Below are 22,967 nucleotides of genomic sequence, written 5' to 3' on the forward strand. Positions count from 1 at the left end.
TCCAGCTCCTCAAAGGCCCTTCCTTGCCCCAGGAATTTTCTCATGACAGCACAATCTCCTCATCTGATGCTGGTGCCAGCTTGCCTGGACAATGCGAGGATCAAGCAAAGCAGCCTGACCTTCCAACATTCCACATCGGTCATCACAAACGACCACGCCATGGAAATTCCCTAGATGATAGCTGCTCCTCTGCTAAGTGCGTTCTGCTTTGACACTGCCCTTCCAAGGTAGGGTAGTCCAGGGTGTCCTTGCAGCGACTGAGGAAGAAGTGTCCCACATCTCAGACAGTCTTCAGCTCCTGTATTAGATGGTGACATTTGTTTGATTCTTTCTCTAGAACCGTGAAGTGTACCTTTTTGAGATCTGCAAGCCTTGTGCACTGACTGCAGTCAGGGCCCTGGGGCCGAGTTGGTGCGCACACACGTGTATTTACAGAACTAAAGTTAATTAAGCACACAGACCATTTCTATACTTTACTAAAATTAGAAATACGAGGAACAGAGGCTCTACAAAATGCCTTTAAAACTTGTGAAATAGCCAAGTGACCATATCCCAAGCAGCAGCTGAGACCTCCAAAATGTTCTTTTCACCAAAACACACGAGGTTTCTGAATTAGTAAAAAGCAGTAGAAAATTAACCAAGTGACAGAGTCATTACAGTAGTGGCCACCAAACCCTTTGAAAAATAGTGGAATCTTTTTTTTTACTTTTCTTTTCTGAGAAGTATTTTACCTACTGACGTCTCATCGGAACCAGCATGAGCGGCACCGACAGAAGTGAGGGCATAGGAACCGCCAGGGCGTCCTCTCTACCGGCCCCTGACGCGCCGTGCGTGGTCCGAGACTCCAGATCATGGTCCACAACCCAGGGTTCCACAAAAGAACCCAAGGCCACTGATTTTCATGTAGTAGAGTTTAGATAAATACGTCAATTGGGATAGGATACAAGCAAGTTTTTCCATACAGGTCCCTTAAAAGACAGATTGGTGAGGGAGAAGGCAGTTAGTGTAGTGAAGAAAAAACAATTTTAAGAACATCCAATTACTTCAGTGTTTCTGCATTATATTCATATGGCGAAAGTCCGGGGCGAACACGAGGTAGACCATAAGCTTTAAAATTTCAGTGTGCATCAGAAGCACCTCAGGTGCTTATAAATAAATTCGGAGATGTCTTGGGTCCATCTCCAGACACGGATTCAAGAAGTCAAGGGCTGCTGACGTTGGTGTTCAGACTTACAGCGTGCTCCTAGGTGGTTTTGATGCTGCAGACAGCCTGCAGATCAGACTTTGAGAAACAGGAGAGAGGCCTTAAAGGGAAAATTTGAGAAAGGTCGGGATATGCTTTTAAAAAAGCAAAACCAAAACAACCTCTTCTGTCTTGTTGCTGAGAAAACACCTTCATTCAGACTGGGATAGAATAACAACAACTACTTTTTCCTTTTAAAAGTTTATATTTTTAGAATAAATCTACCCACATTCCATTGTCTACAATAAGGTAGAATGGGAAAAATTCTGAATATGAAGTGCTGGTTCTTGCTTTAATATTATCATTTCAAGGGAAAACCACACCAAACTGTCACTCATTCTGTTGAGCTTTTCGGCTGAACAAGTACAAATTACGTATTTGGATTCACTGTAAATTAACATAACCTTCAAAGTTTCCCAGTTAATGCCAAATTTAAAATTCCATAATATATGTTAAATACAATTTTACTTTATGTCACAAATGCAAACTTTTAAAAAACTTTTTCTTTACATGCTGGTAGTAGTCATTTTTACAGTGCATAAGGAACCTTACAATTTGTGGGTCACAGTATATTTTATAATTCTAAGTAGGCAAACAGATTTCAAAAAGCAAACACTATACATGTTTCTGACACACCTTAAAAATAAAAATAAATAATTTTGACTATAAAATTTTTATAAACATTAGCTCCATTAAGTGTCCACAGCCAATTGTTGCAGAAAACCTAAAACACACTTAAGGTCATGTAATCTTACCATCAGACAATCTGTCTTTTAAAGCATAAGTCAGTCTGATTTCTATTGAATGTAACAAAGTATAGACATGATCACCATTTACTACTTATATAAGGGATCCATAAGAGCTGCCAGGTATCAGTATTTAAGCCACTAAGTTTACCAGGAGTTAGGAATGTACAATATGAGGACAGTGAAAGGTGAGAGAGGCCAAAACAGACATGGAGCTATGCTTTTTTTCAGATATTTTCTTCCTGAGAATACAGAAGCCATTATTTAAAAAAAAAAAAAAAAAATCAAAACCATTTCAAATGGATCAGGAAAATCTTGTGGCAAATTATCTTTTGTAAAGTGAAGAATCCCCAGCAATGTAAACAACTGCTACCCTAATATATAACTTACAAATTGTAATTATGTAAAACAAAACACATGCCTATACCTGTATTTGAAATGGCTGGGTAAATGTGCCAAAAAAGTGAATTTTGCTAAAATAAGATGTTTTGTAATATGGCATTCTGAAATAATTTTCCTAAATAAATATCAAGTCTGAATGAGTGAATAAGGAAACAGAAAAACTTCATGAAGAGTCAGTACGGGGAAAAAAAAACCTCACTGGATTATAATAACTGAAAAACCAATTTGTTTAAATAAATGATGGTGTTGTATATAAACCTGTTTTAAATCCAATGTAACATTATGGTTAGAGTAGTTATAACAATTAAAAAAAACTATATAGTTATTTTAATTATTTTAATTCTGATATCCCAAATTAATGATATTCTTTGATTCTATAATTAGAATTATATAATAAATAAAATACAGTCTAAAGCACAGTGAATTTAACAGTATACAGGGGTTGGCAAAAGCAGGTTTGCGGTTCCTTCATATGGAAAATGCAACAATTAATAAATAATAATACAAGAATAAACTCTGTTTTGCATACTCACAACTGTAAACCTACTTTTGCCCACCTATATTTGTAAAAGGTGACATCCGTTAACAATTCTGACCATGAATTAAAGAATAAAACTCATTATACTTAAAACGTGATCAACCCACAGAAGGAAATCTATAAAACTCTCCCATCACCACAACAGGTGTGTGAATAACGTGAAAACTGGTCTGCTCACAAAAATCTTTCAGTACTGGCATTTAGCATTTCCTGTTGAGATCTGGAAGAAATTAACTTAAGCAAAATAAGAGTATTTTATACAATGTATTGACTATAGTATTCAGCACTAGGTTGTACCTTGGCAATTCATGGATGGTAGATTCATCATAGAGCCTTAAGAGGATCTAATGTTTTGGGGGATACGTTTTAATCTTTCTGACATTAATGTTGCGAAAGACCGCCGAGCACACCAAGAGGCCGTTTGTGGGAAGAACGCTAGGCTGGAGGCACGATGGGTCCGCCCCACCAGGGAGCCAGCGGGAGAAGGCTGGTTAATGGCAGAAGAGCGCCCTCTAATGGGGAACTATGAGACTAGCCCTTCAATAAGCTTTCCTCCCAGTATGTTTTTGGCAGTTGAGGGTCAAATAAAACAATGAAACAACACTTGAAGTTATCCAAAAGTAGTCTGCCAGTGCTTTCATTACCCGCCCCACCCCCTTTTAAAATGAGGAATATTTCTGAAGAATGAGAATACCTGTCAGGAGAATTAAATTATGGATTTTAATTACTTAGCCAATAGGCTACATTTCTATCTGATTGTGACTAGAATTTTCATGATCAATTTAACTTATTAAATAAAGCCATATATTGTAAACGCTAAACACAGGTTACCACAATAAAGAAAATAAATAAGTAAAAAAATATATCTCATCTTAAAATAAATACGATAGAAACATTTTAGCAGAGGATTCTGTCACTTCCTCAAGGGGAAGCTCTGTTAAGTATTTTGGCTATATGACTACTGTATTCAAACTACTGTAAGATCACTGAATTTTTAAAACATCAATTATTACTGAACTGTTTTTGAACAATTAATATGACTAGTACATTTTCTTTAGTACATTTTTTTGAATTGCTGACATTCTCTTTTAATCAAAAGAGAAGTTGGTGAGCTGTACAGCTTGAAGCCCATTACTTTCAATTCGAAGTCCTCTGAGTGTTAATTTTTACCAATTCACCCAAGTGGTTCTCTTTTGGCTGCTCTGGCTTACAAACAAGACGCTGAATTTCAGCAGCTCACCATGGTCACCACCACGATTAACCAAACAACATTTGGGGGTCTGAAAATGCTCCTAAAATAAAAATTATAATAAAAATGTTAAGTATTGTCTTTCTTTTACATTTCTCCTTTTAGGGTTTCCTGGAAATAAATTATTTATGGACCCACTTCGGCTGGGCTGTAGGAAATCTTAAGAGGCATGCTGCAGGAAGGTGCCCTGCATTAACCATGCTGGTTGGAAACCAAGCATCTCCTTTCAAAATAGCCAGTTAATTTTTTAAATGTTATGATGTCAGTACATTAAAGATTAAGATGGAAGTGATTTTTCCACCCATATCTTGTGGGATGTATAATGTGTCCAACAAACGTGTGATTCAAGAATAAGGAAACGAGGGACACCCTTCAGTGAGCCTTACTCTCAAATATAAAGTCACGAAAAAAGCACTTCACCTTCATGTAAAGTTCTGTGACGTTTTAAAATGATCACTATACGATCAAAGTGTTCTGTCGAAACGAAACGAAACAGCACAAAACAAAACAGGCATTCGTAAACAACTGGAAGTTTGGCTGTTTTTGGAATGCTATTTACAGAAATGCATATTCATTCCTTACACTACCGGTGAAACAAAGACGAAATGGTTGACGGAGACTTTCTGCTTTTGGACGAATATGTATTTACGTGTTGGTGAGGATTCTATGGTGAGTTTTCAGTTCCTCATCCAGCTACTCGGCTTCCTTGATGTCCTCCTGATCCGAAGTACTAGAGATGTCATCATCCGTCTGCTCCCCAGAGAAGTAGAGCATCAGCGCGTGCGTCTTGTGCGTTATGGTGACAGTGCAGGGCCCCTGGGCCCAGGGCTCCCCATCCACCTGCATCGGCATCCTCGAGCACTTCAAAATCAGCTGGCATTCGGGGACAAAGAGTTCGAACAAAGTCAGTCCCCCAGAAAGTTCAAAAGGGTCTTCCTTAATGAGCCCTCCATAGTCCTTTAACTCTCCTTAGGCACATTTCTTAGCATTTCTTTCTGAGAAAATGAACCTGAATATATTTTTATTCCTGGATTGTTTAAAGGCTGCTCTTCCACTGAACACTTTATTCCTTCGGCTGGATGGAGGGCCCTGCTTCCTGTTCTTCCCCATCCCACTCAGGCTGTAAACCACTGTTTAGGGAGCACTACCGCCTGTATGTTTTTTCTACAGATCAAGGGCTCAGACACGGACCGGGCTGGGCCGGCCTGGTCGGGCTCTGTCACCTACCCGCACTGTGTGCGCTTGTCCTATTCGAAAAGGATTTGCCAGTTTCACTTGAATCTGAGCACAGTGGAAAGACCCGTACACTCCGACAACTTCCAATAAGCCATCATCGTGCCTAAAATTAGCAAAAGAAAAAATGAATTATACGATGCAATAAAATAAAATCAACCACATTAGGACAATTATTTAAACACAGGTGGACCATTAACTTATTAAATATTTATATCAATGAGGTATTACAAAAAAGGAAATCTGAGGGGAAAAAAGTCTACGGAGAGTAACAGACTGCTCGAGAACAGAGAGCGGTGACATAAAGAAAACAGTGACATAAAACAGCAGATGGCAAACGTCCATACCTGGCTAGGGGGTAAGTCTCATCTCCCATCCCTTCCCACAGTCTGCAGCCGCCGCCCCAGTATCCAATGTTCAGAACTATGATCCCTTCCAAATTAGGCAGTTCGACTCGCTCACCATCCAGTTCTAGCTTTAAAGAAATCCAAGCAGTTAGTTACTACGGGGAACATGATTTGCAGACGTAGCCACTTAAGAGTTTATTCTGTTTTCTTAGCCTAGAACAATTTTCACCTCCCTTTTCATTTAGTTAACTCTTATTTAATTTCCAGCTTCCAGCTGTTATATCTTCCAGGAAGACTTCCTTGTCACAGTCACTATCCCTAGATGGCTCCTCCAGCCCCTGGGTTTGTGTACCTCGTCTTTGTTCCTGTAAGACGGCACGCTCTCCCTATCACATAACTCCTCATACTGTATTGTGATGTGGTTTAGATGTCTTTCTTCTAACTAGACTACAATTTAGTGAGAGCGAGAGATTTATCACTGTATCCCCAGTGCCTAGGACGGTGCCTGGCATTCTGTAGGTGGCTTCACAAATATTTTTGTATAAATAAAATATCAAACAAAAAATCAAGTGCTGCCTCCCATGCTTCCCTCTCCCAATGCTATCAAAGCCCAAGACAAAGGAAATGTGATAAAGCAGAAGGAAACTTTTTAAATGGAGAATCATGCCATTCCCTGTGTGCCGTGTCTGCAAAGGCTGTGAGTGCTCCCTCTTTTACTTATTTTAACAGTTCTAGGTTTCTCTGTATTAATGTCTCTGTCGGTGTTATTAACCATTATAGTCCTTTTGGAAGCAAAGGAATATACAAGTATACAAGATTTTGCCATATTATGATGTCAGGGATATTATACCAATCAGCAATCATTAATATCCTATTTTTACTGCTCATACATTTTTATTTCAGAGAAGGAAAACTCTGACTCCAAAAAACCTCCGCTGCCTTGCGGCATACCTCTTCAGGGGAAAGGCTAAGGGAGTAAACCCCGACAGAAAATCCGGAGCCGGAGTCCCTAAGGCGGTTTGACGTTGTAGTCAACACCGGCAACTCCTGCGGCGCACCTGAACCCAAGCTGTATCGACTCCGTCTTTCCCTTGGACCCTTCAGCTGCGAAGAGAGGGGGGGTCTGCTGCATGGGCAACAGCAGACCCTCCATATCACCCTGCCCAGGCTCTGTAGCTTCAGCTTCACTGGAGAGGACACTCCAGCGTCATCATAAGATGTCGATTCAACACGGGAGGAGACAGGTACCGTGTCACTCCCGAGTCGGACTGCACAGCCATTCTCGGCGGTGCAGATAGACTCTTAAGAAGCTACACCATCGTCTCTCGAGACGGACGGCTGCCGACGACGATGACATTTTTATTTAGTAAGAGAGACACCACTACCATAATATGAATTAAACTTTGGGTTTAAAGTTCCTCTGAGATTCCATGTGAGTCAGGCACTGTGTTAGGTAGTAACTTCACATTAGTTATCATCAATGATTGGAATCTGTTAATGAGAGTTAAACAGACTCTGGAGTTATATAAATCCAAGTTCAAATCCCGATTGTGTGTGTGTTTGGGAAATTTACTTAATTTAGGGGGATAATGTGTATAAAGCCGTTAGTAAGTGTCCGGCACACAATAAATACTCCATATATGTTAGCAAAATATGTTGATAGAAAATTCAGCATTTTTGTTTAAAAAATGTTCACGATCCAGAGACCGCCTAAACTTTAAAAGCTTACCTCAACTTTTTTATTCAAATCTTTACATTCTTGCACTAAACAATCTTTGGTTCCGTAGAATAAGTAAACAGCCTATGAGAAATGAACAGAAAATAGTCTATTAAAGCAAGTTAACAAGCCTTGTAAGCAAGAAAAGGACACTGTGCCGCAGCCCCCGACATGTGTGCTGAGTCACGGCTCCGTACAGTGGGTGGGACCCGTGAGGAGGAAGGGACGCCAGGACTTCTGAGTTTAACCTGTTTTTCAGGGGGGAATACGGGAGAGAGGTCGCTTGTGCGTAAAAGGTTTTCTCCCAACTTATCAAACAAGGTATATTTTATATCGAAATACTATATTAACATTAGAGAAGTCCACCTTTTTCTAGAACTTCAGGTTACTCAAGGAAAGTAATACAGGTAAATCTAGCGCACATTTTATAATTACTTTTGAATATAAAAAGGTGGATGGAAACGCTGAGAATGTTGGTAATTACCAATTGTATAAACAGCAATCCTTACTGCATCAGTACCCATATTAATAAAAGAAAAACTGAAAATTTGGAATATTTGAAAAACAGACTGTTTTGCATTTTTTTTTCACATCCTATTGCTCCATCACCAACAGTCATTGAAAAAAAGGTCCCACGATAAAACTTCCACCAAAGGAATCAACGGTACTAGAAACCAGAGTGATGCTCTTGGTTAAAAGTCATGGTAAACAAATTGCTCTTTCTCTTGCCTTACCTGCCTTTTCAAGTTTTTTCAAGCCAATGAAATCTATTTTTCCATTAACGACCTCACCAAAACTGTATCCTGCCTAAAATTTCTTTCCAATATCAGCTGTCATTTAACTAAGACAAGCTATATTGTACATTCCACTTAGTTGCCCTCTAAGCAAAATGTGCTGTAAAACATTCCAACTTTAAATTTAAAAAATTTTGCCATAGTTAAAAAATACTTTAATAAAATACCCCTAAGGCTCTAATTTGACAGTCTTACACAAAACAGAGCAGGTCACAGTTTCCACAAGTTAGTTCTAGCTGATCTACTTGAAAAGGTACTAGAGAGAATGGAACTATTGATTTTTACTGTACCTTCGGCATAAGCAGGAAATGTTATTTTATCCAACACACCTTATTAAGAATTCTGCTGGAAAACAGAGACGGCGCCTTCTCACGATGAGCATGAAAATTGAGAGCCATGAGAGCGTCTGGTCCAATAGAAAAATAGTTGTTCATTGTGAATTCCTGCGGAAGGGAGGCAAGAAGAGGCCACAGATTACGCTTCAGCCCAAGCCCGCGTTGTGTATTCAACATGTATGTTGTAGTCTTCGCGTTCTTCATGAAAATTTAATACTTTCTGCATTTACTCTTCACATAGAGCTGTTTTTGGCTATCCAGGGACATTTTGAAAAAATACAGCTTCAGGTCAAAGGCTGATAATTATAGATACGAACTTCCCTTCCCACTTTTGTTCAATATGCTACATCTCGGGTCTTCTCATCTAGAATTGCTCTACTTTGCACCCGGGCTTCCCACTCCCGTGTTCCTGTCACATCTGCATCTATCAGTCTCAGCCCAGGCTCTTGGGAACCCTTAGTTTATCTGACCCCCCAGCCTGGATTCCCGAATCTACCTCTCCAGCTCTGTCTGGTTCCTGAGCAATAAGCCTGAACTCCCAACTTCTTGTTCCGTGCACCAGCCTCAAGGTCTGCTCAAAATCTAACTCACTTTCTTCCCATTCAAACCTGAAATTCGACTTTTCTTATCTTAGTTAATGTCATTTCCATACATGCAGTCATGAAAACTACAAATCTGGTAGTATTATATATGTATTTTCTCTCTTGCCCTAATACCAATCGGGTGCCAAGTCTTGATCAATTCTACCCCTAAAATGTCTTTGAACATTCCCCTTGTTTTGCCCTCATGTAGGTTTCTACGCTATTTTCACACTGTCTCCAGAGCATCTCCCTCACCCCCACTTTCCTGAATTAAAGGAAGAGCAATGATGGTAAATCTCTAGAACACAGTCAATTTTCTGAAATTCTTCCCTTGAAAATGTGACACTGGATTTTGAAACATACCAGGGCATACCTGGTCCCCAACTGTACTAAGCAGGTAAAAGGCTGAAATCCGAAAATGCTCAGCTTCCAGCTTCCCCAGTCTGTGGTCTTTGGATCAGCAGTAATTGCCTGAACAGCTACTGTGGCTTCATTAATTTTTGTCTGTGGCTCTCTGAGCTCTTCGACATGCAGCGATCGCAGAATCTGAGAGCTTCATTAAGACTGCATCTCCCATGTCAACCCAAGACTATGCTTGTCTGAAGCAGCAGGCAACCCCTCTCTGTTTGATTTAATTTAGCGGCCGTGAATTGCCTTAAGCATTACCAGGTAATCATCATGGCGCTAAATTTGAAGAAAGTCAGCCAAGGTCGTTACACCAGCCTTAAAACCAGGATTGTTTATATCCAAATTGATCAATGGCTCTGCATTTTTAGCTGTACTGTTGGCATTTTTTTGTATTATCAGGTTCAAGTCTAACAGCTAAGCCAACAGGCTAGTCAATTTCTTCTTGCCCATCTTGAATCATGAAAGGACAGTTTACATCTGTAAGATACTTTTCAAAGAACTTGGGCCAGTCACTGCTACAGATGTTTCTTAAGATTACCTCTGTCTTCAGTCTTGTCATGTCTGACTTTCTGGTCTTCTAGCCAAACACTGAAATTTTAGAACTCTGTTTCATTTTTGCAGTTGAAGCCAGGAGGGCTGTGGCAGTTGAGGCTGGTGGGCTTGCACTGGAACACGGTCCCAGCTTCTGGCCCTGGCCCCCGGGCTCTGGTGATGAGGTGAGAGCCGGAGCATCTTTTCACACACACAGATCTGCTCTCTCTGTATTATTTGCTATTTCCCTGGGAAGTCTTGGTCCTCTCTCTGTGGATCTAAACTGTATTTACAAGGACCGAGTTACATGTCACCTCCCCTGAAATCCTTCCAGCCTGACCTACCAGGTCAGCACTGAGCACCCTTGCACAGGTTCGCTCCTACACACTCTGTATAGTCCAAGCCAGGAGTTGTGTTCAAGTCCCCAGCACATGGGGTCTCTTCTGCTCCACAACCAGCTCACTGCAGGAAGTGCCCCGTCCCTGTGCCCACCACAGGTCACGTCTTGCACGGTGGAGGCGCTCTGATCATGTTCGCTGAAACCACTCCCAGCTGAAGCCCTGAATACATACCTTGGGTTTTCTCAGGTTGTAGTATCCTTTATTTGTTACTTGAACTTTCCATCTAAAAAAACAGAAGTTAAAAAAATTTGTGATTATTTCCAATTAACTATAATTATTACCAATCAACTCTGAATGCCTGGGAGATGAGGTCCTTCTATTAAAATAGCCTTTGAAAAATAAGCGCATCTGGGTATGCAAATTTTGGGATAAGTATTCAGTCCTTATATAACAACTAAATAAAACACCAACATCTATGCATAAGTACAACAACCACAGTCTTTCATTTTTAAATTACATTTAACTTTACAACTTACACAAGACTTCATTTATAAACCAAACCATATTCTCAAAGCTCAAACATCTCCTTTTTGCTGGGAGGTGTAACTTACCTGTCCAGTTTAATTCCATCTGCTTCCATCACATTCCTTAAGACCTGGGTGACTGGGATTTCTCCCGCATAACCTGTACCCCAGCCCAGCGTGTTGGATAGATCGTTGCCTGTTCCCAGAGGCAAGACTGCAACTTGTGGAATGTACTTTTCTTGTCCCTAGAATATGGAAGATTGAGCTTAGATTTTTCTCTTCCAACTACTTGTAGGATAATAAAATTTGGTAAAACTGAAAGACCAAAGCAATAAAGATACAAATATAACAAATGCATGCTGTTTTGCTCATGTTTAGGCTAACTGCTTAATCATAATAATCCAAATTAGAAATGTCTTATATTCATCTACATAATAAAAAAACGGAACAAAAAATATTGTATAATTATCTTAGAAGTGCTTCTGTGAAAGGCAAGTAGTCAGCCTAACTTCTGACTTATAACTTAGGTCTTAAAAGGTGGATACCTTGATCTTCATTTCATCAATGGCATCCAGGACCCAGCCCACAGTCCCATCCCCTCCACAAACAAGTACTCGGGCGGAGTAATAAGGAAGAAGAGTACAAAGTTGCAGGGCTTTGATCGGGGGAGTTTTAGTTACATCAAAAACCTAGAAATGAGAGAAAAAACAATGATTTCTATCCAACACTGTCCTCCATCTGTGAGCATGATTCCTCTCTAGAGGAGCGCAGATATGGTTAAGGACTGGCTACAACGCATTTATCTTTAGCAATACGCCAGGCTCTAGGTCAGACTTTCCTTTTACTTCACATGCTTTTTACTTAAAAAAATTGTATTTATTTTCCAGTTACAGCTGGTATACATTATATTAGTTTCAACATAGTGGTTAGACATTTATATAGCTTACAAAGTGATAATCCTGATAAATCTAGTACCCACCTGACACCGTACAAGGTTATTACAGTATTATTAACTATATTCCCTGTGCTGCACTCTACATCCCCGTGACTATTTTGTAACTAGCAGTTTGCACGTCTTAGTCCCTTCACCTTCTGCACCCCTACCCCAACCCCCTTAGCATCTGGCGACCATCAATTTGTTCTCTGTATCTATGAGTTTATTTCTGTTTAGTTTCTTTACTTTGTTCTTTAGGTTCCACATATAAGTGAAATCATATGGCATTTGTCTTTCTCTGATTTATTTCACTTAGGATAATACCCTCTAGGTCCATCCACGTTGTCGCAAGTGGTAAAATTTCATTCTTCTCTGTGGTCGAGCCATATTCCATTGCATACATGCACCACTTCTTTATCCACTCATCTACTGATGGGCACTTAGGTTGCTTCTGTATCTTGGCTACCGTAAATAATGCTGCAACGAACATGTGGATGCATATGGATGCAAATTAGTGTTTCGGGTTTCTTCGGATAAATACTCAGAAGTGGAATTATGTCAGACTATATTCGTTGTGGCTCATCCGACACCAACCCTACAAATCATGAGTAAGCCTCATTGTATTGACCAGGAAAGAGAGGCACAAGGAAGGTTTAATAACTTGCGTACGACTCCCCTGATAATTAAGTGCTGACATACAAAGGCAGTCCTATAGTCCGCCTATTATACAACACTCCTTCCTGTTCACAGGAAACCAGAATGTGCTAAGTATACTTTTAACTAGTGCTTCATAGTTTATTCTGGATTTTTAGTATCCATCACTAGTGTTAAGTTAGTACACATTTCTGGGAAATAATTTTGCAATTGGCATAAATGACAAAAATGCAAGGATCCTTCATATCTATTAATTCTGTAAATAATCTAGAAAAATATTTTAAAAGATCAAAATAGTGTGTAAAGGTATTCAATATGGCACTAATTATAACTGTACAATCTTAGAGACAAACTCAACCTCCAGCAGCGGTAGACTGGGTAAATACATCATGAGATAACCACTTGATTAATGATCTCAGTCAATACATATATAATTAGGAGGACTATGTTGCAACATGGAAAATATATACCTTTAGGTGAAGAAAATGGAATGCAAATCTCTATCTAGATTACTGTTATAATGTTAACATGTAAACGCATAGACAATTCACAGAAAGAACACAGACAAATGAAAACAGTTCTTCCCCATGGTTGTCTGTGAGTTTTGTAGCTCACACCGAATGAGTCCCTGGTTTATTTTATGCCACTGGGCACATCTCATACTAATCTTGTTTAGTCTTTTTTTAAAAAAATATTTTATTGTTTGTGCTATTACAGCTGTCCCTCTTTTTCCCCCTTTGACCCCCCCCACCCAGCCCACCCCTGACCTCCACAGCTAATCCTCACACTGCTGTCCATGCCCATGGGTCCTGTATATATGATCTGATGTATTTTTGTGGGGAGACTGCAGGTGACTTTCTCTTTCCTTTTTTATTACTTTTAGAATTTCAAGCTATATACTGTTGAAAGGGAAAAATACAAATTGGGAGGAAAACAGTGATTGCATTTCTGATTGTTACAAAATGGGCTATCTAGTTTTTCAAAGCAGAAGCTACTAGCATCAAACGTCAGTCTTAAAGGTGTGACCCTTTTATTGTTATTTTTTAATTGAGGTATAATATACAGATCATGAAACTCACCCATTTCAAGTGAACTTTGGTTTTAGTGAGTGTACTGAGTGGTGCCACCCCCCCCCCCCCCACAGCCCAGGGTAGAACCCTCGTCACTCCGGTAAGACCCCACAGTGTCCCTGTGCTGTCACGCTGTCACTCCAGTTCCCAGTCTTGGGTCACCCCTGGTGGACTCTCTGTGTCTACAGATTTGCCCTTTCTGGGAAGATCACGTAAATCAGATCCTACAATGTGAGCCCCTTGCATCCGGCTTCTTGGACAGTTGGGTTGTTTTCACTTTTTGGCTATAATGCTGCTGTGAATATCTGCATAAAAGTCTTGGTGGGACATATGTTTTCATTTCCCTTGGGTAGATTCCTAAAAATGGGATTGCTAGGTTGTATGGTAAATATAGGTTTAATTTTTTTAAGCAACTGCCAAACTGTTGTCTAACGTGGCTGCAGCATTTTATATCCTCACCATGAGCTCCTCTTTCTCAACATATTTGAATGGCGTGATATTTTTATAACTATTATTCTTCCCTATAGTCAGGTGATTTATTGGTTTAAAGCATTAAAAAACATTACAACTCAGGGAAAATGAAAAGCTAAAATGAAAAGATTAATACAGAAAGGAAGGTTTTCTCTTTAATTACCTGGACTGGGTTTAGAAGAATCCTGAATTCTCCCAATAGTCCTTCTCCCATGTTAGTCCCACTGCGAGAGTTGGCCAGAATTATTAATGGAGTCCATTGCGTTCCAAGCTTAGAGGCTAGCTAAAAAATTAAGGTGAGAGAGAAGGGTTAAATATCTCAAACTGGTGAGCGATAAAATTTTCATCTCTTGATAACAACAGTGCTGTAATTTGCCAAGAAAAAAACAACTATCGTAGTACAATCAATACAATATAAAAATCAAAGACTTCTAAAAATGGAAAGTGACCTTAGAAATGAACCAATTTAACTTCTACTCAACATGTAATTCTGTTCTACATCATGCTGATGAGTCCCCCAGCGTATGCATGGATACTCACGTGAGAAGGAACTCACTAGCAAGAAAGCCCCGTCTACTGCTAAATCAAATTATTTGAAAGTTTTGACCTAAATTGAGTTAAAAATCTGTCCTTCAATAACTTATATTCATTGTTCTAGTTTGGCTTTCTGAAGCTACTAGAAATGATTGCATTTGTTTTTCCACATAACTGCTGTGCTCAAACACCTGAAGCACACTATCTTTTATCAGTCTTGTCTCCTGGGCAATACTTTCAACCTTGACTGCCCTCTTCTGCCTGTCGTCTATGTGCTTCACTTTGCAAGTCTTTTTCTTTTTTAATTTGGTACTCAGAAATAGATTCCAGAATCCAGATTTGTACAAAGCCCAAAGTTAAATGAAATTAATGTTTCTCTAACCTAACAATTTCTTTCCTCTCCCCTTCTCCTTGTGGATGTAAATACTAATGGAGATGTTTTGTGGTTTTTCTTTGTGATTCTCACCCCTTGTGATCCCAGCTGGACTTCAGACACATAGGGGTTGTACCTTTAAAAATAGGTGTCACAACAATATTAAACATAATGTTTTTAAATTTTAAAATGCTTCTTTCTTTTGCAGGAATATTGACCAAGATGACATTTAAGATATAAAGTCCTACTTGGTGAGACATAATTTAATTTTAAAATAAGATAGCTCAACTATTTTGGCATATTAAAGTAGAAAATGCAAAATTTTATAGTTATTCCTTAAGAGCTACATAAAGACTAAGAGAGACAGTCACATCAATTTTCACACACAAACATACAGCAAAGTATTGTCAGTAGCTTTAATGTTTAACACTATTTGTGGAACCATATGGTGTGCAAGGTAAATCCATCTTTAGGCTCCCTGTGTCAAGTTCCAATTGGAAAAATTCTTCTAGAACCATGTGTGAGGAAAATCTGTTTTCTTTTCACTGACAATAACCATGAATCCCAAACCTGCTGTTCATCAGTATTAAAAATATATGGATTCCTGGGGTCTACCCACCAGATCAAACATGGTGATGGAGGTGGATTCAGGAATCTGTATTTTTAAAAAGCTCCCCAAGCAATTCAGAAGCAAGGCAGTGATTTAGAAACCACTAATAGAACATTCCCACTTTCCTTTTAGACATGAAAGAATGCAAGAGCCAAAATTTGTAGCACATCTCTAGGAACTGGGTAGGGTTTTATGGTTTCCCATAACGATTCTACTTATGCACCCTCGGTTGTAATGGACTTAAACAAATTTCTGGAAATCAATTACATAAGAACAAGTAAACTCTGATTACCATGGCATAATCTGTTTTTTTGTCTTTACGCATCTGATTAATAGAGGTTAAATAACTCGGTGGAATGATGACGTTTTTGAATTCTCCAAAATCACATCTTTCATTCTTTAAGCTGTTTTTCATGCACTCATCATGGACTGTTTTCTGACACCAAATACACCTGAGGGACAAAGAAACAAAGATAATAATTAATTAAAAACCATAATCTTACGGATCTGCAGACCAATGACTTTTGTCAAAAAAAGTCAGTAATCTCATCACTATTGAGCATAAAATGTGGCAAATACAAGGTTTATAACTGCATCTATGTAGTGAAAATAGAGCAACAGTGTTTGACAGTTTCACAGTGGTTCTTAAGGTCTAGGGCCCCCAAGATGCCTCAGAGCGTCTTCGAGGTTAAAATCATTTTAATGATAATAATGTTATTTTACCCTCATTCTCTCAAAAGTGTACAGCAGAGTTTTCCCGAAGCTGTAAGACATGTGCTATATCAATACACTGAATACTGAAACAGATAGGATAATCTGAGCTGAATTCTAAGCCAAAGAAATGTACCAAAAATGTAAAACGAATGTCACTCTTCTCGTTAGATTTTCATTTGTTTTACTTGGATAAAAATACAGTATTTATGTTACCATGATCAATTTTTAAAAACAAGTATTTAAACACATTCTCAGTTTTAATTTAAAATATGGTAAATATCAAGATATAATCCACATAAACAAAAGCTGATCTAGAACAATGGTTCTGGGTATTATTTATTTGCACTTCAGTTGAATTAGGTTCATGAGGCCTAAAGTCCTTACTGCTTAAATGCCCCATTGGTCTGGGTCCTCAGGGTCCAATTTGAAAATATTTTCCCTTACATAACCATCCATGAATACTAATAAATACAGTAAAGTAGTTCATTTCTTGGCAGTTAATACAAAGCCAATCTTATATGTTTGCCTATGAAATACAGACAGAAGACATGTACATTCGGATCTGCCTTTACCTTTGGACCCATGGGTGAAACAGGCAGGCAATAGCACTGGAAAGGTCCCGAGTTTCTATTATTAGTCTGCTCAGTAGTTAATCCTCTCACAGATAAGGCAGCTTTGACTACAGACAAAAGTAGGCCGGCTGGAAATAATGGTTGTAGATAAAAGAATTTAAAAAAAGAGGATAATCACTCTTTCACCCCAAGATCAATAATCTTGGCTTTGTATTTTAAGGTGGTTTTTTCCGGGTGGACGTTCAGATTTGTCAAGTAGTTATTCCTATCTGCTGCTGAAAGAAGAGTTATCTGCATGATGTGTTACAGAGAAAACTGTGAAATCACTCGCACAATAATCTTTGTTGATAACTGCCTTCAAACCGAAAGGTTGCGTACATTGCTGAAGTACGGTACCTCCACCCCCGCTCTACTACTGACTTTACAATAGTATGTCATCGTTGAAGCTAAGCTGAAGGGACACCCACTGAGTCATTTCACAGTGGCTTCCTCTGGGAAGAAAAGTGGGACTGAGGGATGACAACATCCACTCTTTGCTCTATTTCTTTTGCGAATTGCTTGAGGTTCTGAAAACCAGCATTGTATTTGTGAACTACTTGTATGAATTTTTAAATTGTATTTTAATAGATACTATTAGTTTACGCTTGAGAAAGACCTAAAATAAAACTCACTCAGAGATAGTTACTCTTAACTTTTTTGATATACTTACTCTCGGTTTTACAGTGCATAAATGTTTGGTTTTCAGGTTAGGGATATGATGTATACATATCCGGATAGTACTTTTTTTCTTTGCACATTGCAGCATGAATATGGGCCTGCGCTATTAAGTATTTTTTAAAAACATGGTTTGTAAAGATGAATAATGTCATATGAATATACCATAATTTATTCAACCCCTTTCTCCACTACCCCCCCCACGAACATTTAGTTTATTTTCCTAAATAACATGATAAACAACCTTAAACATAAACAAGACTATTTTTCTGGACTCTTAGAAGCCAAGTTACTGAATCTCATTTTCCTAAGGTTCTTGATATTTCTGTCTAATATGCTTATCGATGCCTGAAGGTGTCCAGCATATGTGATACTTGCTCATTAGGACGTGGTATTTTTTCTTCGGTGGTCTGATAGACAAAGAAGTATTTTGTTGTTTTCATTTGGATGTCTTTAACTACCGGGTGAAGTTGAATTTTGTTTTTGTCTTCTCTTGTGAATTGATTCATGCCCAACATTTTAATAAATGCATGCACTTTTTATTTATGGAGGATATCAACCTCTTTCCTGACATATTTATTACATTTTTCTTTCAAAGTTACTTTTTAATGTACTTAAGTTTATTTTTTAATAGACAGATCTATATTTCCCTTTGTGATTTATTTAAATGCTTTTATGCTGGGAAGACCTATACTGCTGCCGCCTGATTTTGTGCATCAAGTTTTATTGAAAAACAGCTACACCTATTCATTTATGTATTGTCCACAGCTGGTTTTGTAAAGTTAACTAATTATGATACACTATATGGTCTGCAAAGCCTAAAATAACTTAGTTTTGGCCCTTTACAGAAAATGTTTGCCTACTTCTATTCTAGAAGATGATTTGCTATCTTTCACTGTTTTGAATAATTAATTAAATAAACACATACCAACAGAACACAGAAATAGAAAACTTAGGATCAAAGCTAAGACTAAAGCTGACAATGTAATTACCTTCTAAGAGTCAGAAGCTTTATTTTATGAATCACAGTGCGTGTGGGGGGGAGGGTCTGGGGGTGGAGCGGGATGTAATGAAGATAGGCCTTATAAATAAAAAGGCACCTTACATTTTCTTAATGAGACAGAACACTATAAGAACAGTTTATTTAAACATGTGATGCATACTTAAAAACCAAATTTCCTATTTTAATTTAGAGGAGAGGTGATAAGAAAGAAGGTATAATGAAGGAGCATTAAGACACTAGATGCAAAAATACTTTGTAGTTGTTGGGAGTAGAGGCAGGAAAACACACACAAAACAGAAAGAAATCTACAGGAAAGTAAGAATTTAGTACAGTGTGTGGCACAAAATAGATACTTAAAATGTGAAAACTAAATAATGACTGCATATAAATTAAAGGACCTTTGTCACTTATCTGCAGGTATCACCTGTCATTCCTGCCCTTTGAAATGCTAAACTGTTGAACAGTCTTCATAGTTCACTTAAAATCTCAGACTTCCCAAGAACAGGAGCCACCACAGTACTTGATAAAATCCAGAGAGAGAGAGAGAGAGAGGGAGACAGAGAGACAGAGAGTCTGGTCTGTTTTTAAAAGTTCTAAATAGATATTTATCTTGTTTCTCACTCTAAAATATTTCATTTCCACAGAGGGTCATAGCTGACTGTAATCCTGAATAAAATTATTGTCTAAAACAAGTCAGAACATTACAGAATATGTACCACTTCAGGATACTGTGTTCTTTTCTTCTGGAAATAATGAACCTTTCCTAAATTAGACAGAGACCATTTCTACCATGGGTGAAGGGTTCTAGCATGCTTAGAACAGACTACTCAGTGCTAGTAACAACAAGCTGCTGAGGGAACAGATCTATTATCACCTTCTCTGTACTCTGCGGGGCATGGAGGGGACACAAGATTAAAGGGCAGAGGCTCATGTTTAATAAGCTACATAAATATAGCGGTGGTTCTCCAGCTTTAGAACTACCTGCAGGGCCTGTTAAAGCCAAGATTGCTGGTCCCCAGCCTAAGCTTCTGATTCAGTGGGTCTAGGGTTGCCAAGAAATATAAAAGATGCTCAGTTAAGATTGAATTTCAGATAAACAAAATAATTGTTTGGTGTAAGTATGTCCCAGATATAGCAAAAAAATTTATTTTTATTTTATCTTGTTTGTTAAATCTGGCAACCCTAGAATTTGCATTTCTATCAAGTTTCTAAGTGATGCTGCTGGTTCTGGGGACTTTTACTTTGGGAACTACAGAGAAACAGGATATTATGTCATCATGAAGGAAAAGTTTGGGGGCAGGGGTGAATAGAAGATCAGGCAAAGGTTTCTAGAGAAAAGGGCTTGAAAAAGGTCATGAAGAAGAAGGAAACCACAACCCACTCGATGTTGCTGGTAAACAAAAGATTAGTGCGGGTGGTGGCGGGTAAGCTAAAAGGGCAGGCAGGGTCCAGGCAGCATGTAGGGCTGTGTTAAGCACTTGGAGTTTACACTGAAAGACCCTCAGTGTAGGTGATGGGAGCAACTGAAGGGTTTAAAAGAGAGCAGAGGCTGCGTCCGATATGAATTTCTAGAAAGATCATTTAGGTGGAGAATCAGCACTGTGTTTATTTGTGAAGGAGTATTTGAAATGCAGTTAAGATACTATGGAAGCCATTTTTATCTAATTCTGCACAGACACAAAAAAGGAAAGGAAATAGAACAATACTCAGTTTATGTCTTCTTTCCAACTAATCCCAACTCTTGAAGACTAAAGCTTACCTACAGAGAGTTATAAAATTTAAAGACATTGGTAACCTAGCTCTCACAGATACCAAAAGGACAACATCTAAATTTGAAAGAGAGCAAATAAAAATGGTCACAAACTTCTGTGGTTATTTTAAATATATTTTTTGGAAAAGTTTTCCTCAGTCTAAATCTGATGGTTAAAATTACTTAAAATAAGACTTTAAAACAGGTGTTGACTTAGTGCTCACACTAAAAAAAAAAAAAAGGATTTTTAAATGAAGAAAAAATAAAGAAAAGACCAGACAAAGTCACTTGCTATCTAGTGCCGGCTTTCTGTTTCAGTTCTTAAACATGTTTAGGGGCTGTTCTACTTGAGATAAAACCCATCACAATGAAGACGTCCAGATTTAAGGCTCAGACAAGGCTACGTATTAACAGCATTCCTAACCCTGTGCAGAGGGGTTAGAATTCCTGGATGCTTGTTCTATTTTATCACTGAGTACAAGTCTCTCAACTGTAAAATGAGTTAGAACAGATGATCTGCAAAGCAGCATCCCTTTTATCACCAATCTCTTAACATGACACTCCCCTATTTTCAGACAGCATTTAAGGACATAAATGTGTTGTCCGGTGTGTATTTAAAAGCCATTAAAATACTCTTGGCTTAATCAAAGCTGCTTGTTTAAGATGCTACATGTCCTGAAAGACCACTGACAAAAGAAGTAACCCTTTAAGTGTTATATGTCACCATAGCACCAACACCTATATTTGCAAAAGGTACTTAAAGGGCTGCTTCGGAATGACACTTGTTTTCCTTGTCCATTCATAACACAACACTGAGGGTGAATCAGTTTTGCGACTCTAGGGAAAAGTTAACTTGTCCACACTTCATTTTTTGTTACGTAAAATGGAGATAATAGCAACAAAAGCTAAACTATAATACAGTGGGCATGAGGTATCAGCACTTAAGAGTCTTCTGGATGGAAGCTGAGAGCCGCCTACAGAATGGCAGACAAAAGGACAGGTTGTCTGAGGAGTGAGACCAGTGATATCTAAGCATTTGACTACTGCAAAACTGCCCTGCTTGTACAATACCACGAATGTGTATTAGCCTGTTTCCTCCAAGTGGGCACTTCAGGCCATTTGCAGCGATCAAAGCAGGCCTCTACCCCCACGCCCTGAAATCCAGATTCCTACAGAGCATCGTGCGGACAATCAGGACTCACAAAGGCCATACCTGTAGTCGCAGAGCTTCGGCTGACTGCCGCACTGCTGCTTGCAAACCACACAGTAACTGCACAGGGGGACGTTGCCCCGGATCCAGTGGTGAGGCATGGCGTCCAGGGCCCTGCCGTCATTCTTGAGCATGATCTCCTTGCACTGGAAGCGCTTGTCGGCCTTCTTGAGGCAGCCCTCGTCCACTCGCAGCCCGCAGCAGTCGCAGAAGGCGCCCTGCAGGATGTGCTGCGCGCACACGCAGCAGTAGGTGGGATGGCTGAACAGGTCTGTGTCGCGCCACCCGTGCTTGCTCTTGCGGAAGATGTCCCTGCGGTGCAGCTGCCGGCGCGACCGCTGAAGGCTGCACCAGAAGGTGATGAACACGGGTAGCAGTACCGAGCACAGCGTCCATAGGATCAGGTGCCCGTCCGCAAAGAGGCCTGCGTAGGGCTCCGGCCGCTTCTCCCCTTCCATCTTCTCCAAGGACGATTCCTACCAGAGAGACACAGGCGGGTCCACCGTGGGCTCGCCGGGCCCGCCCCTTCTTCCTTCCTGCTTTCAGGGGATACCCAGGGCACGGTGTGCCAGGTGGCTCCGCTGTCTCCAAGGAAGGGTACGCGCACTGTCTTTGCTGCGGCCAGACCCCAGAGTCTCAGTTCGCCCGGCTGGTGGACCTGTCGCGCCGAGGGGGCGGTGCCCCGCGCGATCACGCTCGGTCGCCTCCCTCCTCCTCCTCCTCCTCCTGCCCCAGCGGCCTCCTCCTTACCTCGCCTGGCACAGGGCAGGGGGCGGTAAAAATTCCCTGGCTGCCCTCCGCGGAAAGCCCTGGGCTATGGGCGCGATGGCGCACGTGGAACACGCGGTGCTGGCTGGCATCCGTAACCGTTATCCCACGCTCCGCACTCCCCTCCCGGCAGCCGGGTCCCCAACAGACACATGCAGCCGCTCCCGGCAGGGCTTGGCCCCCTGCAGGCCCCCACCACTTGCCCACTGCGCCCGGACCCCTTCACGAGGTCTCGGTGACCTTGGCCTCCGCCCCTCCTGCCCCTGGGGCCCTACCTCGTGCAGGGCGGAGGCACGGTTCCGGGGGACAGGCCCGCGCCGCCTTCCTGCCCGGGCGCTGCTAGCAGATGCCTGATTCTGGCCCTGCCAGGGGCGACGACGTCAGTGAAGAGGCAGAGACAACCCACAAGCTCTAGGAGCAGGGTGGGCAGGCGCTGCGTGTGGGGGGCGGGGCCTGCGGCTTGGGCTGGGGGGGCGGGCTGAGGTGCAGGCCTGAGGGGGCGGGGCCTAGGGAAGACGATGGGGCTGGGTGGAAGACGCCCGTCACTGAGGGCGTGGCTTATGGAGAACGGTGGGCGGAGTAACAAGAAGGCGGGGCATTA

General features: G+C 40.3%; 1 protein-coding gene and 1 pseudogene across 1 annotated transcript; both read right to left on the reverse strand.

The window, feature by feature from the left end:
- Nucleotides 1–1,428: 1,428 nt before the first annotated feature.
- DGKE (diacylglycerol kinase epsilon) lies at nt 1,429–22,737 on the reverse strand. Its single transcript, XM_090292103.1, has 12 exons — nt 22,642–22,737; nt 21,602–22,074; nt 15,928–16,087; nt 14,282–14,401; nt 11,535–11,678; nt 11,077–11,234; nt 10,697–10,748; nt 8,599–8,712; nt 7,488–7,559; nt 5,759–5,886; nt 5,406–5,517; nt 1,429–5,051 (listed from the first exon to the last, which is right to left on the reverse strand). Exons 2-12 carry the CDS (start codon nt 22,054–22,056, stop codon nt 4,872–4,874), a joined length of 1,695 nt encoding a protein of 564 aa, XP_090148229.1. The 5' UTR covers nt 22,057–22,074; nt 22,642–22,737; the 3' UTR covers nt 1,429–4,871.
- Nucleotides 9,412–10,655, reverse strand: LOC149998207 (tRNA-splicing ligase complex subunit RTRAF pseudogene; annotated as a pseudogene).
- Nucleotides 22,738–22,967: the final 230 nt, after the last annotated feature.

Source organism: Furipterus horrens, unplaced genomic scaffold, assembly GCF_987537825.1.
Source record: "Furipterus horrens unplaced genomic scaffold, mFurHor1.1.pri manual_scaffold_11, whole genome shotgun sequence".
In the NCBI taxonomy this organism is placed as follows: Eukaryota; Metazoa; Chordata; class Mammalia; order Chiroptera; family Furipteridae; genus Furipterus; species Furipterus horrens.

What these genes read in the sequence shown, in the direction of transcription:
- DGKE (XM_090292103.1), bottom strand. Translation starts at nt 22,056, where the DNA reads ATGGAAGGGGAGAAGCGGCCGGAGCCCTACGCAGGCCTCTTTGCGGAC. An exon ending in AAAAAACAGATTATGCCATG is followed by an intron (nt 14,402 to 15,927) that starts GTAATCAGAGTT and finishes TTAATTTTTTAG; the next exon opens with CTAGCCTCTAAGCTTGGAAC. An exon ending in TTGATGAAATGAAGATCAAG is followed by an intron (nt 11,235 to 11,534) that starts GTATCCACCTTT and finishes TCCATATTCTAG; the next exon opens with GGACAAGAAAAGTACATTCC.